The following is a 10,000-nucleotide window of genomic DNA, read 5'->3' on the forward strand; positions in this document are numbered from 1 at the left end:
TGTGGTGTGTGTGTGTGTGCGCCTTATGCACACTCCCATCCTCTGGGTCGGCTCTTTCACCACAAAAAGCCCTCGTATCGGCGCTGTCAATCAATCTCAGAAGTGTCCACTTTAGCTGATCCTCCGACCTGGACACGATTTTCAATTAAAGCAGATGAGCGATGCGGCTTGGCCCAAATCATGGCATCATCAGAGGAAATGGCTGGTGGATGATTTGTTTGTTGTTTTCTTTGGCACCACCTTGTACCCTGTGTGATTGGTTTTGTTTTTCGAAATGGCCACCCAGCAAGAGGCCTCTGCTTTAAACAACACTTTCTCTGGTCAATAGAGCTCATTTTGGAGCTGTTTGTTGCCCACCTGTTTCATTGTTTTTTTTTTGTGTGTGTTTTTTGTAGCTGTTTGCAGCCCACCTGTTTTGATTGTTCTGTGTATGTGTGTGTGTGCTTGTGTGTTTGTGTGTATGTGTGAGTGTGGTCCATGGTGTCTGACTTTTTGATTAGAAACCAACTAAGATTGAACAAGCAAATTAATCCAATACTTCAACAGAAAAAATATACTATGGAAGAATGGAAAGCAATAGCATAAAAATATTACTATGGAAGAATGGAAAACAACTGCATAAAAAATATGACAAAAGCTGTTCACAGAACGGAACAGAACATCATAATAACAGAATACAGAAAAAAAAACCCAGCAGAAACCATTAGAGGTCTATTAGCGGTGCTGCACTTGGCAAAAGACAGCCTTGTAGCACCTGTTTCCTCTTTACATTTTTGCATAAGGTGTCTACCATATCAAGACCCCTACAATTAGAACCCCCCCCCCCCCCAATCCTACTGTGATATATTTGACCACCTCTCCTCCCCCCGGCTGCTATCTCTGTAGATATGACATGGCACGCTAATTACATGAGGCGAGGGGTGGAGTGTGGCGCTGGAGCAGCGCTTGAGTGAACAATGCCAAATATCTTTCAGGATCTAATTACGGGCTGGCCAGAGGGTGTGATTTCCTCCAGTGCGCTCCACCGCACAGCGCACAGCAGCAGAATACTAAACGGCCCGCACCGCGCTGCAGGTGAGCACAATCTCACACACACACACACACACACACACACCACACACACACACACACACACACACACACACACACACACACACACACACACACACACAGCTCTGAAGCAAATGTGCAAGCAAATGTAAATCCCATGCACAAAAACAATCACACACACAAAACACAAAAACACAAACACACAGACAGGAGGCTGTGCATACATACACTGATAGAAAAACCATGCCACGTCTCAGAGCCCAAAGGGAGCTGGCGTGGTCGTGAGCAAGGCAGGGCTGGTGTGTGTGTGTGTGTGTGTGTGTGTGTGTGTGTGTGTGTGTGTGTGTGTGTGTGTGTGAGTGTGTGTGTGTGTGTGTGCGTGTGAGGGCAGAGCACTCAGAGGGTGTATTTGACTAACAGAGAATTTTTCGCCAAGCTTTGCTTTTCTTCAGGCTATTTTTTCCATGTTAATCACTTGTTAGTCAATAGTGAAAGTAATAACTGTGTAGAACTGTTTTGTCGTTGATTATGAGTCCACAGTGAAATTAGCTTCACTGTGCCCATGAGTTCAAATAATAAGTGAGTGCACATGCATGTAGGTCTAGGCTAGACTGCATACACGGACGTCTCGCGTGTTACTTCAAACGCACAACTGACTGTTAAAATACCGATGCGCTGTTTGAAGTTGCACTGCTTGCTATTAAAGGGAATGGTAGATGTCACTCTCATTGGTTTAAAGGTTGATATGCCCAAAACACACCTATTACTGAGTAAGAAACCCATCAAGCCATCTCACCAAGAACACCTTATGACACACCAATGGCAGCGACACACACACACAAACAGCTCATCCGTCCAACACCTGTGTAAGCTGTCAGCACGCTACGAGACACCCACAGACACACACACCACTTGGGACTAGACACCTCTGCTCTGCTCGTGTGTATGTGTTTGTGTGTGTGTGTGTGTGTGTGTGTGTGTGTGTGTGTGTATCCCACCTACTGCAATCTGTCCTGGTGAGCCATAAGCAGCTGTAAAAAGTGCTATGATAACTCAGGCACTGTCGTGTGCTCTGCTACTAGCTGGCTAGCGACGCTTATCCATTAGTGCCGCCGCCGCAGGGAATCAATACTAAACGGCCATTTTTGTTTACCTCAGCCATTCGGATAAATGGAAAAAATTCTTAAAAATGGAAGACGGGGAAAAAGTGCTAGCAGTGCTGATGCAGGAGGGGAGGAGAGAGGGGGGGAGAGAAGGAGAGAGGAGAGGAGGGGAGGAGAGAGGAGAGGAGGGGAGGAGAGGAGGGGAGGGGAGGAGAGAAGAAGGAGGAGAGGAGAGAAGAAGAGAGGAGGGGAGAAGAGGACGAGAGAGGAGAAAGAGAAGGAGAAGAGAGAAGGAGAGGAGGGGAGGAGAGGAGAGGAGGAGAAGAGAGAAGGAGAGAGGAGGGGAGGAGGAGAGTGGAGAGAAGGAGAGAGGAGGGGAGGGGGGAGGAGCTTGGGGAGATCTTGTGTTTTCTCCTAAAGTTGCAGGCAGACACAGACATACTGTAAATCATGTGGGTGACGGACTGTGTGTGTGTGTGTGTGAGCGACAGGGATATGACAGGAGAGAGAGAGAGAGAGTCTCTGTGTGTGTGCATGAGAATGCAGTGTGAATGTAAGTGTAGTGTAGTGTATGTGCAAGTGTGTGTGTGTGTGTGTGTGTGGTGTGTGTGTGTGTGTGTGTGTGTGTGTGTGAGTGAGAGTACAGTGTGAATATAAGTGTGTTGTATCTGTATGTGAGTGTAATGTAGTGTGTGTGTGTGTGTGTGTGTGGTGTGTGTGTGTGTGTGTGTGTGTGTGTGTGTCTGTGTGTCTCTGTGTCTGTGTGTGTGTGTGTGTGTGTGGTGTGTGTGTTGACTCACGGAGCTCTTGTAGTCCTTCTTCTTGAGTTTCCTCCTCATCATGGTTCCGCGGGGGCTGGTGGGGTACATGTTGCGCGGGCAGCGTGCTCATGTTCAGCGAGCTCAGCTGTACGCACTCATGGAGGTGGGAGAGAAGGACGAGCCCAGAGCTGCACATAGAGAGAAGGAGAGAAAGAGAGAGAGGCGTGAGTGGAGAGCGAGAAGGGGGGGGGGGGGGGGGAGAGAGAAGAGGGGGAGAGACGGAGAGAAAGAGAGAGAGGCGTGAGTGGAGAGCGAGAAGGGGGGGGGGAGAGAAAAAGAGAGAAGAGGGGGAGAGAAAGAGAGAGAGGCGTGAGTGGAGAGCGAGAAGAAGGGGGGGGGAGAGAAAAAGAGAGAAGAGGGGGAGAGAAAGAGAGAGAGGCGTGAGTGGAGAGCGAGAAGGGGGGGGGGAGAGAAAAAGAGAGAAGAGGGGGAGAGAAAGAGAGAGAGGCGTGAGTGGAGAGCGAGAAGAAGGGGGGGGGAGAAGAGACAGAGAGAGAGATAGAGAGAAAGAGAGAGAGGCGTGAGTGGAGAGCGAGAAGGGGGGGGGGAGAAAAAGAGAGAAGAGGGGGAGAGAAAGAGAGAGAGGTGTGAGTGGAGAGCGAGAAGGGGGGGGGGGAGAGACAGAGAGAGAGATAGAGAGAAAGAGAGAGAGGCGTGAGTGGAGAGCGAGAAGGGGGGGGGAGAGAAAAAGAGAGAAAGAGAGAGAGGCGTGAGTGGAGAGCGAGAAGGGGGGGGGAAGAGACAGAGAGAGAGATAGAGAGAAAGAGAGAGAGGCGTGAGTGGAGAGCGAGAAGGGGGGGAGAGAAGAGACAGAGAGAGAGATAGAGAGAAGAGAGAAATAGAGAAGAGGGGGAGAGAGAAAAAGAGAGAAGAGGGGGAGAGAGAGAAGAGAGAAAGAAAGAAAGAGAACGAGGTGGGTATAAGAGGACAAGAGATACAGAGGTTGATGAGAGAGAGGAGGATAACTTGGAGAGTGACAGATCAGATCATTCAGAGACAGAATTAGACAGAGCACAAGAGAGACAGAAAGTAAGAGAGTTAGGGAGAACGCAAGGGAGAAAAAGATAGAGAGGCCGTAATTGAGAAGAGTACACAGGCTGTGTGTGTGTGTGTGTGTGTGTGTGTGTGTGTGTGTGTGTGGTGTGTGTGTGTGTGTGTGTGTGTGTGTGTGTGTGTGTGTGAGAGAGAGAGGCAGAGAGAGAGAGAGAGAGAGAGAGAGAGAGAGGAGAGAGAGAGAGAGGAGAGAGAGAGAGAGAGAGCGTGAGGAAAGGAGAGGGGGACCAAGAGAAAAAGAGAAGGTCAGTGACCGCAAGTGTGTGGGCAAAATTTCACCTCCAAATAGCATCAGAACTTGTTTTAAACACACAAGCATGCACACACACCACACAAACACACACACACTGTGAACTCTGCATCTCGCACGCGGCCCAGCTCAGAGCTCCACCAGCACTCCATATGTCTCTGATATCGGCATGTCACTATGGGAACATCATTATTTCATAAGATTAAAAACTATTTACATATGGATTATAGCAAAGTCGGCTGTCCTTTGAACCACACATTTGATCATTCCACAACACATATTTATTTGATATCTGATATCCCCCCAAAAACCTATTACAAGAAGAACAAGGTGTCAAAGACACACACACCCTCCCGGTGACTGTGTGTTTGATCAAGCTGTGTAAACGCTCTCTCTTCGCTAACACTCAAAACTGAATGTTAATCCTGCCCGCTCTGCCTAAAACAGCTCTCACTTTGAAATGTGTGTTTGATTTGGCCCAGACGGCCTCGCTTGCTACTGAGCACGTGCAGAGGGCAGATTAGACAGGCTAGCATCTCCGCTTTGAAACAGAGAACACTTTCTCTCTCTCTCTCTCTCTCTCTCCTCTCTCTCTCTCTCTCTCTCTCTCTCTCTCTCTCTCTCTCTCTCCCTCTCCCTCTCCCTCTCTCTCTCTCTCCCCCTCCCTCCCCTCTCTCTCTCTCTCTCTCTCCTCTGCCCTATTCTCTCTAGTTCTATCTCTGTCCATGCACACAATCAAAGGTTTGGCAGTCCATCTCTCTGTCTCCCCCCCCTCTCTTTCTCTTCCTTTCTTTTGTTATTTCTTTCTCTCTGTCCATGCAAACATTACCAGGCTGTCCATCCATCTCTCTCTCTCTCTCTCTCCTCTCTCTCCTCTCTCTCTCTCTCTCTCTCCCCTTAACATCCCAGGCGCTTCCCCTCAGAGACAGCAAATGACACTCAGTTATCTGTCTCGTGCTCCTGCAATACACGCTAAAAGATTCAGGGCCTAATTGAATAAGGCCAGCCGAGATAGAGTGCTGGCTAATTGGCTTTGTCTGCATGCAAAATGTTAAGTGATATAACTGGGTGAAGAAGAAAAAGGGAGAACAAGACTAAGAAGGAGTAAAGAAACACACACACACACACACACACACACACACACACACTTAAATGTTTTTTTACTGGTGAAAGAGAACATAAGAACCCCGAAGCCCTTGGACCTAATAGAGGATAAAACCAAAAGAGAACGAGGGACACACACACACACACACACACACACATACACACACACACACACCACACACACACACACACACGAGGGGGGAAAGAGAAAAGGGGCACTAATGTTCCGTCACAGAGAATGAGAAAGAGAGGGAGGGAGAGAGGGAGGGAGTGAGAGAGCAAGGGAGAGAGAGAGAGAGAAAATGAAGTCTGAAACACTGAGCGACGGAGGGGAAAGAGATAAAAGGCCGGTGATTGAGAGGCACCGGTGGATGGATCCAGAACGAATTATGGGGAAATTGGCAGAGTGGCGCCACCAGACATGACCTCTCTCTCTCTCTCTCTCATTGGATGACAAGAAATCCAGAGTGGAGAGATAGAAGGAGAGATAGAGTGAGGGAGACACTGAGAGAAACTCGGAGAGATAGAAACAGGGAAGAGAAAGGCAAGGTGGAGAGAGGGAGAGAGTGAGACAGACAGAAAAAAAAGAGAGTGAGGGCTGACTAGAGTGTTTCTGCTGCTGGACTAGTGTGTGTGTGTGTGACTAGCTGCTGTCCTTGAGATGGAGAGAGTGAAAGAGAGGAGCTGGAGATCAATAGTGCCGTTGGGACAGGAGGAGGAATTTATAGGTCCAGAGTGGAGGATACACACACACACACACACACACGCACACACACACACACACAAACATCAGCAGGCTAGCTGCACTGCGTCTCTCTCTCACTGAGTGCAGTGTTTCCCATTTCCGCTCCCCTGGACCAAAGCAGCACTCATCACACTCTTAACAACTGCATCTGTCTGGTCTCAGCCATGGAGACGTAATAGTGTTGCCACGGAGACGTAATAGTGTTGATAAGCTGATGCATTTGAGTAGCCTATTGCTCTGAACTAACTCCCACGAATGACCCGCTCTGATACATATAAATGACCACAATTATCTGACTTAGGAGTAGAAATGACCTTCATTAGACAAATACGGGACGGGAGTGGCCCCAGTTAAGTAAGCAGGATATTGGGTGTTCACGCATAACACATTGCAGGGTCGGAAGGAGCAGGATTGTTTAATGGTTTCTGCCCAGATCATAGCTGGAATGGGAATAGAGGGGAACGCTCTAGAAATGTGTTTTTCCAGGCTTGGGAAATGGAGGTCCTCACCTTTCTGCTGGCTCAAGACAAGCTCATGTTGACCAATTTACACAGCTCTCAGACCACGGGGACTAATGAGGACCGCCTGATAGGGTCAATGCACAACAACACAATGCCATTACTGCTGACCTCCTGAACCCTAACAACTTCATGACTACAGAGGGATAGAGAGAGAGGGGGAGAGAGAAAGAGGCAGAATGGCAGATACAAAAGAAAAAAAAAAGGAGAGGACTGACATACACCTGCACTCATCTAACTCCCTGTCCTGCATCATGTCCATTCTGACTAAATAAAGGGCATTATGGGAACTGGAGGCGAGGTGATCGATAGCCATCGACAGCGTGGAGCCCAGAGGTGCTGCCAGCAGGATCATTTGGTGAGCAGACAGCGTTAATGTGAGGGGGCTAGAATTGACTCGCCGCGTCCTTTAGAGCCAGACCTGGACGCATATGAGAACTACGATAACCATGACCGAGAACACTAAAGCACGGAGAGCCCTGGCCAAACCCTGTGGTTCTAGAGAGAGAAAAGGGCTCTGTGTTGGTTAAGGATCTTTCAGGTTATGGTGCTGTACCAAAGATCTTTTCTAAGAACCGTGATGGGATCTTTTTTAATGAACAAGGCATGATTGCTGATTTTTTTTTAGGAGCAGGACCTGGTGCTTGATTTGGATTTTGGAGCTGAGATCTTTCCAGAAAGCATGGCAGAAAGCTCAGAGAGAAGAGTTTGACTTTAGTCTGGGTGTCAGTGGACAACTCTGTACTGGGCTGAAGGGAGATGTGCGTCAACTGACTATGATTTCCCTCCCCTCTACTGCTGGCACCTTTCCCTCTCTCTCAGATGTGATAAATAAGCTGGCTAAATATAGTCTTTGGACTAACAGGCTGAGACCCTTTCTTCTAGGGTGCTAATAATACCAATAGCACCTTGTGTGGGCTGAAACAAGTTCACAGTTAAAACTGTGGACAGTTGATTTGTTAGCACTCTAACCTGCTCTCTCTCTCTCTCTCTCTCTCTCACCCTTTCTCTCTCTCTCACCCTTTCTTTTGTCTTTATCACCAGAGTAATCCAGTTGTGCTAATCTGCAATCAGCGACAGAAAAGAGAGCAGGGCTTTGGTGAAGAGGCAACAGTGATGCCCATCCATTTCTTTAAAAAGAGTGGAGGTGGTGGGGGGGGGGGGGGTTGGCTGCAAAAGCAGCGAGCAGTGAACTGCTATTCTCGTCTGACCCTCTGCTCATTCTGTATCGCCTCCCTGCACCTTAGCCCTGGGAGAGAGATGAGAGAGAGAGAGAGTGAGAGAGAGAGTGAGAGAGAGAGAGATGATCCACTACGCCCACCACTGTCGCATAATGAAATCAATGGCTTGAAAACACACACACACAAACGCACAATCATAAATAAACAGACTAACAGAAAAAAGTAAATAAATGAATAACTAATTTGAGATTTGACAGTGGCAGCAGCTGCAGAGCCAGCTGTGGGTAATCTGTGGCTGTCAGGGACAATGCCCACACCAAGGCCAACTTTAGTTCTGCTCTATATTTCTGAGGGAGAGAGAGAGAGGGAAAGAGAGAGAAGGAGAAGAAGGGAAAGAGAGACAGAGAGAGAGAGAGAGAGAGAGAGAGAGAGAGAGAGAGAGAGAGAGAGAGAGAGAGAGAGAGAGAGAGAGAGAGAGAGAGAGAGAGAGAGAGAGAGAGGGAGGGAGAAGGGAAAGAACAAAGCAAGCCCACACATTCTACACCAAGAAAAATCCTGAGAAGGAGGAGAGCAAAAACTGGATGAAGGGGGGGGGGGGGGGGGGGGTGTGAAAAGAGGAGGATGAGGAGGGTGAAGAGGAAGAGGACAAGGCGGGATGGAGGAGTGAGAGAGAGAGGAAGTGAGAAAAGAAGAGGAGAGCGAGGGAGAGGAGCAATGAGGAGAGGAAGAGGAGGGTGAGGAAGAACACCAGACCAGCACACAGAGGGGGAGACAGCTTAAAAGGAGGATAGAGAAAACGCCAGGAGAGAGAAAGAGTGATGAGACAGCTTAAAAGGAGGATAGAAAAAACACCAGTAGGAGAGAAAGGGTCATGAGACAGCTTAAAAGGAGGATAGAGAAAATGCCAGGAGAGAGAAAAGGAAAGGAGGATGAAGAAAGACTAGTAAACCCATGTCAGAGCAGAAGGGAGAGAAAACAGGTGGACAGGAAAGAAGAGAGAAGAGGAAGAGGAGATGGGAGAAGAGAGAAGAGAGGAGAAGGTGGAGAGGGAGAGGAGAGGGAGAGAGGAGAAGGGGAGGAAGAGGAGAGATGATAAGATAGGAGAGGTAGAGATGTGTGGTGAGGGGAGATATGAGGAGAAAAGAGGAGAGGTGGTGAGGAGAGATATGAGGAGAAAAGAGGAGATGTGGTGAGGGGAGATATGAGGAGAAAAGAGGAGAGGTGGTGAGGGGAGATATGAGGAGAAAAGAGGAGAGGTAGTGAGGAGAGGAGAGGAGAGGAGAAAAGAGGAGAGGTAGTGAGGAGAGGAGAGGAGAGGAGAGGAGAGGTAGTGAGGGGAGGAGAGGAGAGGAGAAAAGAGGAGAGGAGAGGAGAAAAGAGGAGAGGTAATGAGGCTAGAGGAGAGGAGAAAAGAGGAGAGGTGGTGAGGAGAGGAGAGGAGAGGAGAAAAGAGGAGAGGTAATGAGGCTAGAGGATGGGAACAGGATGAGGTAGAAGAAGGAGGCAAATGGTGGCAAATGAGGAAAAGAAGAAATAAAGCAAGTGAAGATGAAAAAGAGGAGGAAGGAGAGAGTGAGGGAAGAGAGGACAGAGGGGAGGGACAGTAGTGGACGACGGAGAGTAGAGGAAAAGGAGCATTTACGGGGGTTGTTTGGAGAGGATTTCTGCTGCTTGGCATGGCTCCGGGTGGACTGGTCAGGGTGGTAGGTGTTATAGTGCTGGTAAGGGAGGAAGTTGCTGTTGTTGTTGGCACTGGACTCCCAAGGAAGCGTCCGTGTGCTCCGCTGGACCTTAACTGCCCCGAGGGACAGGGCAGGAGAGAGAGAGGAGGGGCAGGGAGGGGGGAGGGGGAGACACAGAGACAGGGTAAGGAACTGGGTGGTGAGCACACTCACACATAGATAGATAGATAGATAGATAGATAGATAGATAGATAGATAGATAGATTGATAGATAGATTGATAGATAGATAGAAAGATACTTTATTGATCCCCAAGGGGGAATTCAAGGTCTCAGTAGCATACAGACATCACACACAACATACACTTACAGCAGAAAGAGTAAATATAAGTATATACATATAACAAAACTCCACTGTACAATAGAGACAGTAGAAGATAAGAAAACCAAAAAAGTAAATACTAAATATACTATATAAATTAAATTAAAAAAAAT

General features: G+C 48.3%; 1 protein-coding gene across 1 annotated transcript in view; it reads right to left on the minus strand.

The window, feature by feature from the left end:
- Positions 1-10,000, minus strand: part of grip1 (glutamate receptor interacting protein 1) — a 211,007-nt gene that overhangs the window by 72,505 nt on the left and 128,502 nt on the right. The window contains 1 exon segment of the mRNA XM_042080983.1: positions 9,468-9,620. Within this exon segment, the coding sequence (XP_041936917.1) occupies positions 9,468-9,620 (153 nt within the window).

Source organism: Alosa sapidissima, chromosome 23 (genome assembly GCF_018492685.1).
Source record: "Alosa sapidissima isolate fAloSap1 chromosome 23, fAloSap1.pri, whole genome shotgun sequence".
Classification (NCBI taxonomy): Eukaryota; Metazoa; Chordata; class Actinopteri; order Clupeiformes; family Clupeidae; genus Alosa; species Alosa sapidissima.